Genomic DNA, 19,820 nt, shown 5'->3' with positions numbered 1-19,820 from the left:
TCTTGGAAGACTGTTCCCTTTGCCAGATTGGGGAAGTTCTCCTTTATTATTTGTTCAAATATGTGCTCAATTTGTTGCTTTTCCCCTTCCAACTCTGGTACCCCTATAGTTTGGATATTGGAACGTTTAAAGGTGTCTTGGATGCTCTTAATCTTTTCCTCAATTTTTTGAATTCTTATTTCATCATGCTTTCCTGCTTGGTTGATTCTATCTTCTTTCTGGTCCACTGTATTGTTTGGAGACTCATATTCCTTCCTTTCACTATTGGCTCTCCTCCGCGTGTCTTCCTGCATCTGTTTTATGGTAATCTGCATTCTTTCATCTAAATTTCGTCCAAAATCAACCAGTTCCGTGAGCTTTCTGATCACCAGTGTTTTGAACTGCACATCTGATAGATTGGCTACTTCTTGGTCGCTCAAAAGGATGAGTCCTGGGGGACTGATCTGCTCTGTTGAAAACATTTTTTTTCCCCTGTCTCCCCTTTTTTTTTTCTGGTCTGGTTGCTCTTGTTACGGTGGGGGGGCAGAGCCTTAGGTGCTCACCGAGGCTGGGCACCCCAGTCGCTAGATTATGCCGTTATATGTGGGGGTGGGGCGGGAGCGGGGCGGGAGAAAACAATGGCGGTAGTTCCGTTCCCCTGGACTCAGACCCTTGTCTGGGCTTCTGGGCTGCGAGTTCTGCCTTGGTCCACAATTGCTACCCCTCTGGGTCTGCCAGCCGCAGCTTGCATACTCAGGGATCACCGCTGCCTTCTTGCGCGCCCGGATGGCTTTTGCGCCGATTTCGCGCCAAACCTTCCCCCCGACCTTGGTGCGCCGCCGACCCGAGCCAGCCCCGCGCCTGCCCAGCTCATCTTCTCCTACCAGTCCCGATGAACGCGTCTACTTCAACTTCTTGGCTGCCCGATTTCCATTCAGATAAATCCTCTGCCGGATCTGGGTGTTATTCTGATAGTAAATAATTGTTGTAAATTATTGGTTTTCTAATCTTGGTTGTACGAGGAGGTACGGTGTGTCCACCTATTCCTCCATCTTGCCGGAAGTCTCATCTAGGTTTTCAAATTTCTTGGCATACAGCTCTTTGTAGTAATTTGTTACAATCCTTTGTATTTCTGTGGTATCTGTTGTAATCTCTCCTCTTTCATTTCTGATTGTGTTTATTTGGCTTTTCTCTCTTTTTTTCTTGATGAGTCTGCTTAAAGGCTTGTCGATTTTGTTTATCTTTTCAAAGAACCAACTCTTGGATTCATTGATCTTTAGAATTGTGCTTTTAGTCTCTATGTCATTTAATTCTGCTTTGATCTTGGTTATTTCCTTCCTTCTGCTTGCTCTGGGCTGTCTTTGTTGTTGTTCCTCGAGTTCTTGTAGACATAGGGTTAGGTTGTTTGTTTGAAATGTTTCTAACTTTTTTAGGTGGGCCTCTATTGCTATGAACTTCCCTCGCAGGACTGCCTTGGCTGTGTCCCGTAAGTTTTGGGTTGTTGTGAGTTCGTTTTCATTTGATTCCAAAAACCGTTTGATTTCTTCCCTAATATCATTCTTGACCCATTCATTGTTTAATAGCATACTGTTTAGTCTCCATGAATTTGAGTGTTTTGGGTTTTTTTCCTTGGGGTTGGTTTCTAGTTTCAGTCCCTTGTGATCTGAGAAATTGCTTGGTATGATTTCAATTTTTTTGAACTTGTTGAGGCTTGTTTTGTGTCCTATCATGTGGTCAATCTTTGAAAATGTTCCATGTACATTTGAAAAGAATGTGTATTTAGCTTCTTTGGGATGGAGGGTTGTGTAAATATCAGTAAAGCCCATTTCATCTAGGGTATTGTTCAATGCCACAATATCTTTGTTGATATTTTGTTTGGAAGATCTGTCCATTTTTGATAGTGGGGTGTTAAAATCCCCCACCATAATTGTGTTGCTGTCCATATCTTTCTTGAAGTCCTCTAAGATTTTCTTTATGTATTTGGGTGCTCCTATGTTGGGTGCATATATATTTACAATATTTATGTCTTCTTGGTGAATTCTTCCCTTGAGTATTATGAAATGACCTTCTGGGTCTCTCTTTATCGTCCTTCTTTGGAAGTCTATTTTGTCAGATATGAGTATTGCTAGGCTGGCTTTTTTTTTCCTGTCCATTTGCTTGGAAAATTTGTTTCCAGCCCTTCACTTTCAACCTGTGCAGATCTTTTATCCTGAGGTGGGTCTCTTGTAGAAAGCATATGTGTGGGCCATGTTTTCTTATCCAATCCACTATTCTATGTCTTTTGATTGGAGTGTTTAATCCATTTACGTTTAAGGTTATTATCGATGGGTACTTATTCATTGCCTTTTATGTACGTGTGATCCTCTCTCACTCTCTCTTTTCCTTTCTTTCCTTAAAGCAGTCCCTTCAGCATCTCTTGCAGAGCTGGTTTAGTGGAGGTGTATTCTTTTAGACTTCTTTTGTGTGAGAAGCTTCTTATTTGGCCTTCTATCTTAATTGAGAGCCTTGCTGGGTAAAGTAGTCGTGGTTGCAGGCCTCTGGTTCTCATTACTTGGATTATTTCTTGCCATTCTCTTCTGGCTTGGAGTGTTTCCATTGAGAAGTCAGCTGTTAGCCTTATTGGGGCCCCCTTGTATGTTACTTCCTGTTTCTCCCTTGCTGCCTTTAAGATTCTCTCTTTGTGTTGAAATTTTGCCATTTTAATTATGATGTGTCTTGAGGTGGGCCTCTTTGGGTTCCTCTTGATTGGGACTCTCTGTGTTTCCTGGATCTGTGTGACTTTTTGTCTCATCAAATTAGGGAAGTTTTCCATCATCACTTGTTCAACTAGGTTTTCTATCCCTTGTTCTTCTTCTTCTCCTTCTGGTATCCCTATTATACGGATATTATTACGTTTCATATTGTCTTGCATTTCTCTCAATCCCTCTTCATTTTTTCTGAGCCTCTTTTCCTTTTCTTGCTCTTTCTGGGTGTTTTCTTCTAGTTTGTCCTCTAGCTCGCTGATCCGATCTTCTGCTTCATCGATCCTGCTTTTCATTCCTTCTACTGTGTTCTTCAGTTCAGAAATTGTATTCTTCATTTCCTCTTGGCCCTTGTTGAGAGTTTCTATTTCCTTTTTTATGCTGATGTAGTTTTCATTGAGTTCATTGTAGCTTCCCTGTAGTTTCTCGTAGCTCATTGTGAGCTCATTGAGCTTCCTGACAATCACTGCTTTGAATTCAATATCTGATAGTTGAATTGCCTCTATTTCATTTAACATTCTTTTTGAGGCTTCCTCCTTTCCTTTCATTTGGGGATTATTTCTTTGTCTTCCCATTGTTTGTGAGACTCTTCTTGTTTGCCTCAGCTTCTTATATTGATCTGTTCTGGCTCCCTGGGTTTATGTTGTGAACTTCTTTAGTAGAATAGCAGTGAGTTTCAGTGGTGCTGTTTCCTTGATCTCCCAAGCTCACTGGTCTTGGGCTGTCGTTTAAGTTGGCTTTGTGTTTGCCTTTGGGTTTCGATTGTTGTTGAGTCTCTCTTTGGTGGTTCCTTCCCACCAGCTGGTTAAATGTGGGTCACTTTGTCCACCACCTTCTGTATTTTGTTGTGCTGGTGAGGACAGGTTGTGTTGAAGCTGGTTCTTCTGTGTGTGCAAGGTTTAAAGAAATCTTGTTCAGTTGCTTGTATTGGGTACTGTCTCTACTGTTTAGTTGTATTTCCAGATAAGTCCTGGATTGAGGTTTGTGTGGTTACTACTCCCTCCTTCACCTTCTTCTGCTGTTATCTGTTAGTGGTTCCTTTGTTGTTGGGTTTCCTCTTCCAGTGGGTATCCTGGTGTTCACCTCCTCCACCTATTCTTTTTTGTCATCAGTTGGAGGGGGAAGGCAAAATGGTTTAAGACAGCAACAGAGAATTCTATGCTCTTTACAGTAGTAGCAAGTAGGGAAGATATAGGAGATCCTTTCACTATGTATAGTGTTAACCGTGGTCTTCCACCCAGCTAGCTGATTTTTAGAAAGGATGGAAAGAAGATAAGACTCTTGTTGGGGGAGGAAGGATTGTGAGTTGGATCTATAAAGCAGGGAGGTCAGATTCTGGGGTAAGGTGAGAGTAAAGGATAGTAAATAGGTGTAGTGTGTGAGAGAATAGAGTTAACCACTACAGTAATAGAGTTCAGGAAACTTTGAAATGGGCTAAGATCTGGGGGTGGGGGGGCGGGCGGGGTGTTGTGAAGTAATTACAATTGCATGGAACAGCGGTTATTTACAATAATATGGCAACATTCATATGACAGGGTCTATGAGATCTAGGTAACGAGAATAGGGAGTACAGAACATCAAGTAGTGTGCTGATGGGGCACAGGTGAGTTAAAGGACAGTGGATTAGTAATACAGTATAGAAAGAGATATCAGGGGAAAGCTGTCAGGTCTTACAATATATCCAGCCTAGCAAAGCAGGCTATACAAAAAGAAGAGGGATATAAAAATACTGTTAGAAAAAGATGTAGGAACACTGGAAAAATAATTATGATACAAATATGCAATAACTTCTAGGTTCTCTGTAATAGCAGAGTGACATTTATCTCACTGTCCCAGCTGTTGTGATGCCCCTTCTTTGGGTTCAACTTTGGTCTTTTCACCGATCCAGGATTTTGTCTCACTTGTAGGTATTTAGGAAAATTTAAAAAAAGTGAAAAATAGAAAAGGCAGACAAAGGAAGGAAGAAGAGATAAAATTGGAGGACAGGAAGGAGGAAGGAATAAAACAAGAAATCAGGTAAGAGAGGAAAAAGAAATCAAAAGAGAATAAAAACAATAAAACTTAAAAAATTAAAAATTGTTAAAAAAATAGAATCAAATTAAAAAGTCTCTTGATTTCAAAGTGGCCAAACCAGTTTTTCTGCTCTTGCTGGTTGAGGCAGGCTGAAGGATGATTTGTTTGGCTTTTCTTCCTTGTCCAGTGGACTTCACACTGGCTCCTCAGCTTTGGGCCCTGGGTGTGGGAATCAGGTCTTTCCCCAGGGTTACTGCTGTGGGCTGGGGTGTGGGGATGCTCTCCCTGCAGGCGCTCCCGTGCACGGGGGCGCCCGTCCGCTGGTGGTGGGCCGGTGGGCTGGTGTGCTGGCACCCACAGCTGGGATGCAGACAGGCTGGAGCTACTGATCACTTTAGGAGAATTCCCCAAACAGTGTCTGTGTCTGTTCACTCCTTCCTCTTGAGAAATTCCTCCCGTTCAAGCCCACCGCTCCCCACAGTGGGCTGGCTTCTCCCACCGTGGCCTGGCTTCTCCTACCGCCAAAGCTGCAGCCAGACCGGTGACCGGTGACCATGGGAGTCCGCGTCCGCTGCGCGACTCAGCCCCTCTGGTGTGCACCGCCTCCAAAGGCCCTCACCGCCCCCGTGTGTTTGCCAGCACCTGGATTCCTCCCAGAGCCGCTCAGACCTTGCTCGGCTGGGGAGGGAGCAGTTGACCTGGCTCTCTCACAAGAACCCTATGGGAAACCCAGCAGTGGCCCGGGCCTGGGGCTGCTGCCCCGGGCCCACACACTTGTCCTGGGACCCTACCTTGTTGCAGCACTCCCCTTAGGATCTGTTCTTTGTTCTTTCGGTTCTGCCACAATCCTTGGTCCTCTGTTTTCAAAAATGCTGAAATATGTTGGTTGCTTGCCTTTCTACTCCATAGATCCGTCAGGATTTTCTCCCCTGAGCAGAGCAAAGCCAAATCTGCTCCTTCCTACTCTGACGCCATCTTAGATCCCCCCTGTTATTTTTCTTTTGTTACGTTCGTTTGTTGATAGTTGTGTTTGTTGTCATTTTATAGTTCCTAGTTTTTGATCTTCTTCAATTTCTTAGATAAGTCCCTTTAACATTTCATACAATAAGGGTTTGGTAATGATGAGTTTCTTTAACTTGACCTTATCTGGGAAGCACTTTATCTGTCCTTCCATTCTAAATGATAGTGTTGCTGGATAGAGTAATCTTGAATGTATGTCCTTTCGTTTTATGACTTGGAATACTTCTTTCCAGCCCCTTCTTGCCTATAAGGTCTCTTTTGAGAAATCAGCTGATAGTCTTATGGAAACTCCTTTGTAAGTAGCTCTCTCCTTTTCTCTTGCTGCTTTTAGGATTCTCTCTTTATCTTTAATCTTGGGCAACTTAATGATGATGTGTGTTAGTGTGTTCCTCTTTGGGTCCAACTTCTTTGGGACTCTCTGAACTTCCTGGACTTTCTGGAAGTCTATTTCCTTTGCCAGATTGGGGAATTTCTCCTTCATTATTTGTTCAAATAGTTTTTCAATTTCTTGCTCTTGTTCTTCTCCTTCTGGCACCACTATAATTCAGATACTGGAACATTTAAAGTTGTCCCAGAGGTTCCTAAGACTCTCCATTTTTTTTGAATTCTGATTTCTTCATTCTGTTCTACTTGGATGATTATTTCTTCCTTTTGTTCCAAATCATTGCTTTGAGTCTTGGTTTCCTTCCTGTTAGTGTTGGTTCCCTGAATATTTTGCTTTATTTCACTTTGGGTATCCTTCATTTGTTCTTTCATTTTGTGACAAAACTCAATTATTTCTGTGAGCATCCTGATTACCAGGGCTTTGAACTCTCTATCAGATAGGTTGGCTATCTCCTCATCTCTTAGCTCTCTTTCTGGAGTTTTGCTCTGTTCTTTCATTTGGCCCTATTTCTTTGTCTCAGCTCACCTGTTAAGTGGTAAGGGGGAGGGGCCTCAGATATTCACCAGGGCAGGGCACCCCTCCTTGCTGCGTTTGGGTGCTGTCTGTGGGGGAGGGGCCAGAGGGAACAATGCAGCTCGCCTGCTCGGCTCTAGCCCCACTTTCCAATGAACCCTCATGTGAGCCTGGGAGTTTCTCCCACCATGGCAACCCCTAATGTAGTTCACAGTCAGCCTGGAGTCTCAGTTTCCTATTCAGCCAGCTTTATACAAAGCATATATTACCTATAAAATATAGATGTTAAAGTATAAAAGGGATAAAGTAAAAGAGGAAAGAAATTAGCCACTTTGAAACAATTCTTGGTTCCTAACTATGAAGGTTTTTAAATTTTTATATTATGGAAAATTTCAAACATATTGAAAGTTTGAAATTTCAAACATATTGAAATAAGAGTACACAGATTAATATCATGAGTCTTTATGCATCTGCTGTCCAGGTTCCATAATGATCAGTCATGACTTACTTTTTTCTATCTGTAATCTTCCCCTTTATATCCCCTTTTTGTAAATTATTCATAAAGACTTCAGGCACATCTTCAAAGATAAGGATTCTTTAATAAAAATAACCACAATGCCATTATCATACCCCAAATTATAATTCCCTAGCATCAATAATAATAATCCTTTCATATCATTAGAGTGAGTTATAACTATTTCCCTGACATTGTCTCACAATTTTTGAACCAGCTGTTGATTTTAATTAGGATCCAAACAAAGTCCACATAATTGCATTTAGTTAATTTGTTTCTTAAATCTCTTTGAATATATAAGTTTCTCCTCTGACCCTGCTTTTTTTTTTTTGGCAGTTTTTGAATTTTATAGCTTTCCTTTTTTTATTTTTCACTCTAAATAATTTTTTATCTTTTAATTACAATTGACATACAATATTATATTAGATTCAGGTGTACAACCTAATGATTATACATTTATAGTATTTACTAAGTGATCATCCTGATAAATCTTGTACCCATCTGACACCATACATAGTTATTAGGATATTATTGACTGTATTCCCTATGCTGTACTTTACATTCCCATGACTATTCTGTAGCTATCAATTTGTACTTCTTCATCTCCTCATCTTTTTCACCCATCCCCTCCAATCCTCCTCCCATCTGGCAACTGTCAAAATGTTCTCTGAATCTATGAGTCTGTTTCTGTACTACTTGTTTGTGTATTTGTTGTTTAGATTCAATTGTTGATAGATATGTATTTGTTGCCATTTTATTATTCATGTTTTTTATCTTTTTTCCTTCTTCTTAAAGAAGACCCTTTAACATTTCATGCAATACTGGTTTGATGGTGATGAACTCCTTTAGCTTTTTCCTGTTGGGGAAGCTCTTTATATGTCCTTCAATTCTACATGATAGCTTTGCTGGGTAGAGTAATCTTCATTTTAGGTGCTTTCTTTTCTTCTCTTTTATTTTTTAATTCTCACCTGAGGATATGTTCATTGATTTTAGAGAGAGAGGAAGGGAGGGAGAGACTGAGGAAGAGAAAAGGAGAGAGGGAGAGAGCAGGGGGAGAATAAAAAGGGGGTGGGGAGAGAGAGATTGATGTGAGAGAGAAACATCAATTGATTGCCTCTTGTGTGTGCCCCAACCATGGACCAAACTTGCAACCTAGGAGTGTATTCTGACTTGGAATTGAACCTGCAAGCTATTTGGTATATGAGGTGATGTTTCAACCAACTGAGCCACCACCTAGGACTGTAGGTCCTTGCATTTTATCACCTTGAATATTTTGCCAGCCAGCTCCTTCTGACCTTCCAAGTTTCTGTTGAGAAATAGCTGCTTTTAAGATTCTCTTTTTTTCTTTAACCTTTGACATTTTTAATTATGATGTGTTTTGGTGTGGCCTCTTTGGGTTCATCTTGTTTGGGACTGTGCACTTCCTAGACCTGTATGTTTATTTCCTTTACTGGGTTAGGGAAGTTTTCCATCAATATTTTTTCACATAAGTTTTCAGTTCCTTGCTCTCTCTCTCTTCTCCTTCTGGCACCCTCATGATGGGAATGTTGGTATGTTTGAAGTTGTCCCAGAGGCTCCTTATACTATCCTCATTTTTTTGTTTGTGTGGTTTTTTTTTTGCTGTTCTGATTGGTTGTTTTCTGCTTCCTTAACTTCCAAATCTCTAATTTGATTCTCTGCTTCATCTTTTCCACTGTTGATTCCCTGTAACAACTTCTTCATTTCAGTTACTGTATCCTTCATTTCTGAGTAGTTCTTTTTTATGTTTTCTACTTCAGTTTTTAAGTTTCCTATATTTTTGTTGAAGTTCTCACTAAGTTCATCTACTCTTCTCCTAAGTTCATTGAGCATCCTTACCACTAGTATTTTGAACTCTGCATCTAGTAGATTGCTTGTCTCCATTTTGTTTAGAGGTTTCATCCTGTTCATTCATTTGAGACATGCTTCTTTGTCTCCTCATTTTGGCAGCCTTCCTGTGTTTGTTACTATGTATTGGGTAGAGCTGCTATGTCCCCTGAGCTTGGTAAAGTAACTTAATCTAGTAGGTGTCCTGTAGGGTTCAGTAGCACAGCCTTCCTGTTCACCTGAGCTGGTCATTCCAGGTGCGCCTCCATTGTGTGGGCTGTGTACATTCTCCTGTTGTAGTTGAGCCTTGATTGCTGTGAGCATGTCAGTGGGAGGGATTTACCCCCAGGTCAATTGACTGCAAGGACTGTCTGTGACCACTGTGGAGGATCAGGTGTGCAGGGCCCACCCCATGGAGCAGGACTTACTTTAGCAGGATTCTGGTGTCTGGCAAATCTACCCCTTGAATGTGTTGCTTGTGAAGGGGTTGGGTGGTACTTCAGTATAGTTTGAAGCTGTCCACTAGGTGTGCTTGCTCTTGCACCTCCTGGGAGGTGCAGTACGAGGTCAGTGGCTACCTGTGCCCTTCCCAGGGCTACCTGGAAAGAGGTACAAAGGAACCTGCAGGTGGTTGCTACTTGTGCTGAGCTTGGAGGTAGCCAGGAGAAGCCAAATTGTGAACTAAAGTCTTCTGCTGCTAGTGTCAGGCCTGGGGCCACTTAGTGAGAAGTATAGGGCACACTGAGGCCAGATGCTACTTGTTTAAGAAATTTTAGGCAATTCTAAAGCATGAACCAAGAGAGGACATTGTGTGGAAAAGCTGACACCAGAGAAGTCAGCATTCATGCTGTCTGTCGCTACAAGAACCAATAAGTGGAGACAAGGATTATGTCTTTATGGATGCTTTATTCAAATGCCAGGGATCTGAGAAGATGGTGGGTTATGTATCCTAAAAACCATCTTAACATTCCATCTCAAGCTGACCTTTTTCTATAGAGAAGGAAAGGATAGGTAAGGGGTTTGGAAAAAAAAGTTAGTTGGATAAGTTACAGTTCAGGGGTGATATTCTTAGTATTTCTTTATCTGCTGATCAACAATTCTTTATCTGCATCTTGGACATTCCCTCCCTGGAAGCCAATGACTCAGATGCCATCTTGATTGCTTGCAGACTCCCTGGGGCACAAAAGTTGAGTTGCTTGTCCTCCTCCTGGAGTCATGTAGGTTATACATTCCAGTTCCTGGAAAAACGGCTTTCCACATGTACCCATCACTTAAGTCTACCAACTATAACTACAGCTAAAATCTTTAACTCTTGAGTTCCTCTATAAAAGCCACTGGAAACACTTTGGGTGGGCCCACAAGTTGGGTGGGGCAGGGTCTCAGGGAATCACTAGGGCTGGGTGGGCAGTGATAGCCAGGTTGCTGGAGTCTCAGATATGGTGCCCGCATGTGAAGTTTGTTGGAGGAGGGCCCATCAAAAGATCATCAGCTTCTGCCAGCACTTCTATCTGGGAGAACCTGCCCCTGCAGCTTTTGCCTTAATGCCAGATAATTCAGTTCCTCCCTGTCTGTCCCTGGTGCCTTCTGAGCTGCTGCCGCAGCACTGGAGCTCAGAACCAGTGAGTATGAGTAAGTCTGTGTGTGGGCTCTTTAAGAGGAATGCCAGGGACTGCAGAAGCCTCAGTCTCACTCAGCCACAATTCCTGCTGGTCTTTATAGCCAGAGGTTATGGGGACTTCTCCTCCTTGCACTGGAACCCTTGGCTGGGGGGTCTGGTGTCGGGCTGGAACCCCTTGCTCCTCAGGGGGACCTCTGCAGCAGCCAAGATATCCCTTTCAATTTTTATCTACCACAGGTGGATATAGGACTAGCCCATATAGAATCTCTACCCTTCCTACCAGTCTTAATGTGCTTTATTTATTTTATTATGTATGTATGTATGTATGTATGTATGTATTCCTTGCCTGAGGATATGTTTCTGTTGATTTTAGAGGGAAGGAAGGGAAGGGAGAGAGAGAGAGAGAGAGAGAGAGAGAGAGAGAGAGAGAGAGAGAGAGAGAGAGATATTAAGGTAAGAGAAATATCGATCTGTTGCCTTTTATATGTACCCTGACCAGGGATTGAACTCACAGCCTAGGTATGTGCCCTGACTGGGAGTTGAACCTGTAGCCTTTTAATGTATGGGATGATGCTCCAACCAGCTCAGCCACATCTTCTTTATATCCTTAATTGTAGGACTTATATACAGCTAGATTTTAGGCAGTTCTGAATTATGATTGTTCTGTAGTTTAGTTGTAATTTTGATGTGGTTGTGAGAGGAAGTGGGTACTGCATTTACCTACACTACTATCTTACTGGAAGCCACAGTATTTTTGTTTTATTTTTTGTTGTTTTCTTTTTTGAGCAATTTTAGGTTTGCAGAATATATGATTAGAAAGTATAGAGTTCCAATATTACTCTCTTAACCCCATTCCCATGGCAGTCAATATTGAGGCATTATTATTAACTAAAAACTATTGTTTATGTCAAGGATTCAGTCTTTGTCTTGTACATTTTATAAATGTATTCCCTAAAAATCTCTCCTGTCCTCTTGTAGTTTATTTGTTGAAGAAACTATTTGGTTATCTTGTAGTTTTCCACTTTCTTGTGCATTTTTTCCCCATCACCTCACTGTTATATCATTTAATATGTGCTTCTGTTATTTACACTTTCTGTAAATTGGAAGTTGGGTCAAGGTGCTTGACTTGGTCCAGGTTTGATTATTTTGGCAACAGTACTAGATAGGTGGTAGAGTCCTTCATAGTACTGTCACCAGTAGGCAGGTAGTATCTTTTTTTGTGATGTCCACAGCCACTGAGGATTACCGCCCAGACCCGTTATATCACTAGGGGTCCCTTTAAGGGTTCCTGTAGCGTTTTCTTTTACTGTGGCCTTTAGAAAGATGCTGTTTCAGGTGTACAGCATAGTGGTTAGACAGCCATATACTTTACAAAGTGTTTCCCTGAGAATTCTAGTATCTACCTGGCACCACATATAGTTATTACAATATTGTTGACTATATTTCCTACGCTGTACTTTACATCCCAATGACTGTTTTGTAACTACCAATTTGTACTTCTTAATTTTTTCACCATTTTCACTTAGCTCCCCAGTCTCCCTCCTGTCTGGCAACCATCAATACACCTGAAACAAATACAAAATAATATTGAATGTAAACTCTTATTGAAAAATAAAATGAAAAGAAAAGAAAGATGCTGTTTTTGCTGTGTGGCACCTGTTCTCCAGGAACACATACTGTAGAGTTTGTTTAAGGTGATTTGGACAACAAAACAATAACAGAAGATTTGAACAAAAAAAAAACAGGTTTTTTTTGGTATACATTCTCTGACTGTCCCTTTACCCAAGTGAAACAATCCCCAAACTGCATAGCCATACATAGATACATTTAACTCAAACAAATTCAAATACAGTATAAGCATGAATGTATTTTGTTTCAAACTACTAATGTAACAGTATAAAAACTGTAGCTTATTTTTCCACTTACCAGACATTGCTCTTGTGTAAGGTGAGGGCATGGGTCTGTCTTTCCTGCTCATTCTGTTTCTACATGCCTTTAATTTTATCTACATCTTTCAAACTGTGATTCTAGTGTTTGAATAAACATATTTCTTATGCATTCTGAACCTAATCACAAGCCAGCTACTTCACCTGGTGCCCAGTCTAAGAAACAACATTCTGTTCCAAAACGGGGCAACTTAAATGATCTTCAGGGGAGTGTAATTTTGAATATATGTGATCTTTTGAACCCTAGTTACTTCAGAAACTTAACTAGTTTGCAGGATATAACACTGTATACTCACGAGTTTGACTTTAACGAAGGACACGTGTAGAAGCTGAAGGCATTGTTTATTTTGGTATAAAGCCTTTATTTGTTGTGAAGTCCAGATTCTAATCATCTCTTTCTCCCCTTTTCTCTCTTCCTCCCCTACACTTTCCTTCTCCCCTTCCTCCTACTTTTATTTTGTCTTTTGCAGTCTGCTGTTTTGTTGTACACAAGCGTTGCCATGAATTTGTCACTTTCTCCTGCCCAGGCGCTGACAAGGGTCCAGCCTCTGATGTAAGTAATGAACACTGGTCATCTCTCTGTCCACAATCAATGTATCCTTTTGGGTAAATGTGAGTGAGGGCCCTGAGATGAAGAAGTTGGGGTGGTCCCATTCCAAGGCATATGGTGGTCCTTGTAGTCTCTGAGACATTTTTCATTTTAATGGAAAAACCAAAAAACAAAACATTTGGGGGGGGGGGGAGCTGTGATTGTATGGGAAACCAGCTGGTTCTCCTACTATGATTTTGTTAAATGTCTTAAAATTTTCTTATTAAATTTATTGGGGTGACATTGGTTAATAAGATTATATAAGTTCCATAAATGTCTTCTCATCTTGAAGCTGAGACATGGAGAGTGATGGTCAGAGGCTAAATTGTTACCACTACTGTGAAGAGGTTGTTAGAACAGCGCCTTACCATGCATGCACTTTATAGCTCTTTGTTAGGGAATTCTTTTTCTTTTAATGATTTTATTTATTTATTTTTAGAGAGAAGGGATGGGAGGGAAAAAAAGAAGGAGAGAAATATCCATGTATGGTTGCCTCTCACTGGGGACCTGGCCTGCAACTCAGGCATGTGCCCTGACTGGGAATCGAACTGGTGACCCTTTGGTTTGCAAGCCAGCACTCAATCCTTTGAGCCACACCAGCCAGGGCTGTAGGGAATTCTTGATACCAGGGCCCAAGTGTTAGGAGGAAATTAGTTTGTCCTGTTACTCTGCATCTCCCGGTATGACTACTGTGGATGGGAGAAGGGAAGCTTCTAGGTAAAACAGAGAGGTAATTTTCATTGTACTCATAATGAATTTATTTTAACATGGATTGGAAAAATGTGTCTACTAGTGGTTTTGCATTTATAGTAAGGATATAAAATTTCTTACCTAAGTAAAGGTATTTGGAGAATTAAGGTAAACCAAAAATACATGTATTTAAGGAAACTGTTATGCGAATGCTGGTACGGATACTACAAGGTTATGGCAAAACTCTTGGGATGACTTTGTCTGAAGTTTGGGGAACATTGTTGATCATCTACACAACAGCCAGTCCTGGCCCTCAATCTCTTCTTTCTGGCAGAGGCTCTCTTTCAGCTAGAAGCTGAAAATGCCTGATAACTTACTTTCCCACGCTCCTTTGTAGCCTGTGAGTGAGCATGTGATCCAGTTCTGCTCAGTGAGATGTGAGCAGAAGCTTGGGTACGGCTTCTAGGAAAGGCTTTCCTTTCTGATAATACATCTCTTTCTTTGTCCTGCTTGTGCTTGTAACAGCCCTTTTGGGCCAGTGAGGGAGACATGTTGAACATGGCAGAGTGGAGGAGTTGAGAGACCTTGAGTCACTGTTGACACCAATAAGCTGCTGAGCCTACTTTAAGTTCTGTTGTGCCAGAATGTGTGAGATGAGAAGGGGGGAAGAGGGCTTTTTCGGGTGTCACTATTTGGGTATTCTTTTCCATGCAGCTGAAACTTTCCTAAGAGGACGTTCCACCATGTACCCTCTTCCACTGCCCAGTAATGAGCTATGTTCAGGGACTCTATGTGTAGCTGTCACCCTAGCTCATATTTTGTTTCTGTTTGGGTTCATCTTCATGGAATGTTCTACATGGATTTTGTCCAGTATTATTGGCCCCGTTCTTACTCACTTGGACTTGACAGCTGCCCTCAGAGTGGTGACTACCTTGTGTCATTGAATTAGTTTGACTCTTGCTGACCTTTTACAAATGGTCATTTGCCATGTCCCTGTAAGTCAGGGGCATATCTGTTGCCACAGCAACATGAACACCCTAGAGCTCATGCCACAGTTACTGTGCTTGGAAACTGGTACTTGGGATTAAGCACTCCAAGCCATACAGAACCAGCAGAGTCCTTACTGGACTATCTGCAGAGGTGAAGACAGGACTGTTTGTCATGTCCCCAAAGGTCACACTCCCCTGGCCCTTTTAGTGCAATTCCTCCTCTCATCCCTAGGAAAACAGGTGGGGAAGTTTGGGGAACAACCTGGCTCTGTACATCCTTGCAGACGGAGGCTGGATCCTCAGGAGCAGCTAAGAGGATGGCGTTTCCCACACCCTGTCTGTACAGAGTGGGCAAAAGTGGGTTTACTGTTGTGAGTACATGAAACAGTTCATTCTTGTATTATTATTTACTAATTATTGTATGATTTTCCATGTAAGCAATTGTAAACCTACTTTGCCTCACCCTATATTTGTTGACTTTTTCTGTTGCCTAAGAGAAAAACTCAGCTTTAACTGGCTTGTGAAAAGGGAAATTCTGGTCCCTGAAACTGAAAAGGATCAGATCTCTAAATCAGGGTGCAGAGGTGGGGTCCTCAGGAATCTTTCTCCATGTCTTGGCTCAGTCTTGGTTCCAGTTTCAGGAAGATGTTTCTGCCACGGAGCATGATGGCTGCAGCCCAATTAGTCTTATGTGGTATCACGGCTGCAGCTCCAGTGAGAAGAGCTAATGTCTCACTGGACTCTGGGTCACATGTGGCCTGAAGGATAGTTACGTGATTGGCCAGACCTGGCCATGTATCTGCTCCTGCAAAGGAAGACCCACGTACCTACCCCATAATTTGAGAGTGGAGGAGAAGTGGTCCCTAAGAAGGAAACTAAGGAAAAATATTAAATTACAGACCATGGAGCCAGCATTCTCAGGCTCAAATATGTGTGACCTTTGGCAAATTACTTGAAATCTCTTTGTACCTTAGATTCCTCAGCTGAAAATGTATAAAGTAACAGCTCCTCTCTCATAACATTGTTATGAGTATCCAATGTATAAATATCTATAAAAGCACCCAGGACAGTGTCTGGTACTTAGCAGGAGCTGTATATGTGAAGATTATGATAATGATAATGAATAACAATGACTACATATTGAACAGGTAGTAAAGACAGATGTCTGTTCAATAAGTCTGAAGAATGAGCAGGTTCTCTGCCTGCCACCTGGCAGGCCTTCCTAGCAGTTGTAGGCTCTGTAAATGGTAGGAGACCCTTTTTTGTATGAATGGAGCTGTGCAGCCATCCTTTGCCTTGGGCATGAGGAGAGCAGGAAGCAGCCCCTGCAGCTAGCATGCATGGGATATTTAGCAGCCTACCTGGGATGATCCTGTCTCTTGACACAGTTCCAGAAGGTTTGTTGACACCAAGGATGATGAATTAGTGCAGGCAACTGAATTGGTTTCTCAGTTCATCTGCCCATGGTCAGAGGCATGATTAAAGATCTGCCCACAGCTGCTCACCAACCTGGCTGGGCTCTTTTTTGGCTACCTCTAAGGCTCTTGCAGGTTTGGAGAGTGCCCTCCTCCTGTGTGGCCTTGAAGGAGCTGTGGGCAGGCTCATGGAGCAGTAAAGCAGCTTCCATCTGTGAAAAAGGAACATGCTCAGCTCTGTTCTCTACCCTCTGCTAGTCCATGCCCAGTCTGAACTGGGAAATGTGCTGGATATTAGAACTCTGTCTTCTATAGGTTGTTAGTCCACTCCAGGAACTTTATGAACTGGGCACTCTCCCAGTGAACCCCCAACTACTGACCCAATTATTCAGTGTCAATGGGAATAGATATATATGGGCACCCACCATGGGATGACCTCCAATGGCAGAATTTCTGGTGGGTACTTCTGGTTACCTGCAGGTATCCTTCTGGTTTTTAGTCTTGCCCCTGGTTGGGAACTCTCAATTCTGCTGTATTGAACCATTTCAAGCATTATGTATAGCCATTATAGTTACCCATCACTTACAATGCTGAACACATACGCAGCCTCCTGAGAGCTGCTCAGAACAAGAAAGAGAGGAACTGTCTCTGAGAGCTGTGGCTAGGGTGAATCAAATGAGGTACTTAACCTGGGCACAAAATTTAAAGAGTTCTCACCTGTGTCTGTGGATATCTGTGGCTGGATGATCTAGGATGGCCCCACTCACATGACTGGCAGTAAGCATGTGGTTGGCTTAGGAGCCTTGCTTCTCCATGTGACCTTCACCAGCCAGCTGGCTAGCTCTGGTTTGTTCACATAGTCATTTCAGTGTTCCAAGAAGAGCAAGAAAGCATGTCCCAATGCATATGTGCTTTTTCAGCCTGTATATTGTGTTTGATGATGTCCCACTGGATAAAGTAGTCTCTTGGCCAAGCTCAGATGGCAGAGAACCAGACTTTGCTCTTCATGGAAGGGGAAAATTCTCCAGTGAGTCTGCTGCAGATCTTGTTGACTTAAAAGGCCACTGACAGTAGGATCTCTGGAGACCATAATGCTGGACTTTATAAAGGACCCACAGGTCTCGGTGTCATTCACAAGGCCATAGATGGCCTCATCAAGAGAGCACACCTCATTTATCTCCTGCCCCAGGTCCCTGGCTGACCTAGCCCCTTCCAGCTACCAACGGGAAATTAGGCAATTTATTAGTCATGCTCAAAGACAATGGCAGGTTGAAGAGTATGGACTACTCTGGAGTCAGACTCAGGTCCAGGGTTGACTCTGCCAGTTGTTCACTTGGGGGCCTTAGGCACACCACCTTCCTCTCTGTGGCTCAGTTTTCTTATCTATAAATTGGACTGTTAGTACCAACCACATAAGTTCATTGTAATAATTTTCTAATTCTTAAAATGAAAAAGGGTTAACGAAAAAAAATGAAAGAATCAACAGAAAAAGGATTAAAAACCTATTGAATGAAAGTGCTTAGTGCAGTGCCGTCACATAGTAAACCCTTGATACAAGTAGCTAAGTGCATTTCAGTTGCTTCACATAACTCCCTAAAAATGAATGTACTGATAAATCTCTACTTACCCTACCTAGAATGCTTGTGCAAGGTAATCACTTACCCCAAACCTCAAATTCTGTGGTGCAATGCTAAGATAAGAACCTGGACTTTGGGACCAGAGAATCTGCCATCAGATTCCAGTATTGCCATTTACTGCTCCAGTGATTTTGGGAAAATAATTAGTTTTGTGACACTGAGTTCATATCTTGAAAGTGGGGGAAATAATACCTAAATCATACTTTTTTTGGTGAGTATTCCATGAGAGACTGATTGAGCTACATTGAGAATAGTGGCTGGCACAAAGAAATCACTCAATAAATGGTTATAAATTATTATTAATACCTGGAGGATTCTCTACTAGCTTCCAGCAGGGCTAGGGGTTACCCTCTGACCTGCCAAAGAATAATAGCTAATAATAGTATTTATTGCCCTGGCCTGGTTGTGGGTTTGATTGACAGTCAAGGCACATGCCTAGGTTGCAGGTTCAATCCCTGGTCAGGGTGTGTACAGCAGGTAACCAATCAATGTTTCTCTCTCACAATGATGTTTTTTTCTTCTCTCTAAAAGTCAATAAATATATTCTCAGGTGAGGATTAAAATATATATATATATATATATATATATATATATATATATATATGTGTGTGTGTGTGTGTGTGTGTGTGTATATGAGAGTATATATATATATGAGGAGATACATATATGAGGATATATATATATATATATGTATGTATGTATAGACAGAGTAATATTTGTGGAGTGGGGTCTCTGTACAGGATGGTACAAGAGGATTCTTTAGTAGGGGGTGTAAAAATACTTTCTTCAAAATGTGGTCTTTCAAATAATTTCTTATCATTTACAATCGAAGCACTGAGTAAAATCCACTGTTAATGAACGCCCTGTGCCCTCTTGATTCCATCACTGAGTCAGGTCAGTTGATGGTAATAGGCACTCATGCTGAGTGTGCTTTTTGCATTTCTCAATCAAGTTGTACTTAATGAAGAGTATTTAAAAGTGATAAATTATATGTTAAATTTTGAAGATTTAATAGAAGGGAAAATAAAAGGAAATTTAGGAAGAATGTTACATTTATATATTAAAATATGTAGATAAATGCTAATTTGTTTGAAAATCTGATAGAAATCGATGATTTCCTAGGAAATGTTAAATTGCCAATTTTCTCTAAAGAAGAAATTGAAATCAGAAAAGCGGAATAACTGAGAGAAATGAGAACATTGCCCAAGAAATATTTCTTCTCCCAAAGCCCCAGCTGAATAAGCTTCATGGGGAAATTTTTTTGAGCTTTAGAAGAATGAAGGATTTTTGTTTGTTTTAAATGGTATTGGATTCTAGAGAAAAAGTAAAGCTTGACGATTTTTTAAATTGAAAGTGAGAGAAATCTAAGTCAGATTAGCAAAAGGAAAAGAGAGTGGCTCATGGAAAGGACATAGGGGATTGAATATGTGCTTCAGGGACAAGGGCCTCAGACACTGGAACTGGGGCTCTAACACTAGCAAGGTGCTTTCTCACTGTGTTGCATCATCTGGCATTGCTGTGTAACAAACCATCCCAACATTTACTAGCTTAAAGGAGCAATGATTTATGATTTCTCATGGTTCTGTGTGCTGCTTGGGTGATTCTTCTGACCTGGGTCTGTTTGGCCGATCTCTGCTGGGCTCCATCATGTGTCTTGGTCAGCTAGTGACTTGGCTCGTGCTGAGATCTGGTACCAATTCTAGTGGAGGAGGGAGGGTGTCCTCATGACACCAAGCAATTCTTGGACAGCATTGGGTGTCCTGTAATTCAATTCAATTTGACACTGTCTACCTTGCAGATAACATCAGATCCCACTGGTTAAGGGTTCAGTCCCTTCACCCCGTCAGATGCCCATTGTAAGCCCAGATTGTTACCTGTACTTTTGATTGGCCAGCTATAAATGAAAGGTCCCAACCACCCCCTCCA

General features: G+C 41.6%; 1 protein-coding gene across 1 annotated transcript in view; it reads left to right on the top strand.

Annotated features, from left to right (window-relative positions):
• PRKCB (protein kinase C beta) overlaps window positions 1-19,820 on the top strand; it is a 352,458-nt gene that overhangs the window by 164,260 nt on the left and 168,378 nt on the right. Inside the window, 1 exon segment of the mRNA XM_036021374.1 lies at window positions 13,045-13,127. Coding sequence (XP_035877267.1) covers window positions 13,045-13,127 — 83 coding nt within the window.

This window comes from Phyllostomus discolor, chromosome 3, assembly GCF_004126475.2.
Source record: "Phyllostomus discolor isolate MPI-MPIP mPhyDis1 chromosome 3, mPhyDis1.pri.v3, whole genome shotgun sequence".
Lineage (NCBI taxonomy): Eukaryota > Metazoa > Chordata > Mammalia > Chiroptera > Phyllostomidae > Phyllostomus > Phyllostomus discolor.
The sequence above is the reverse complement of the archived record's forward strand: the minus strand, read 5'-3'. Positions and strand labels throughout refer to the sequence as shown.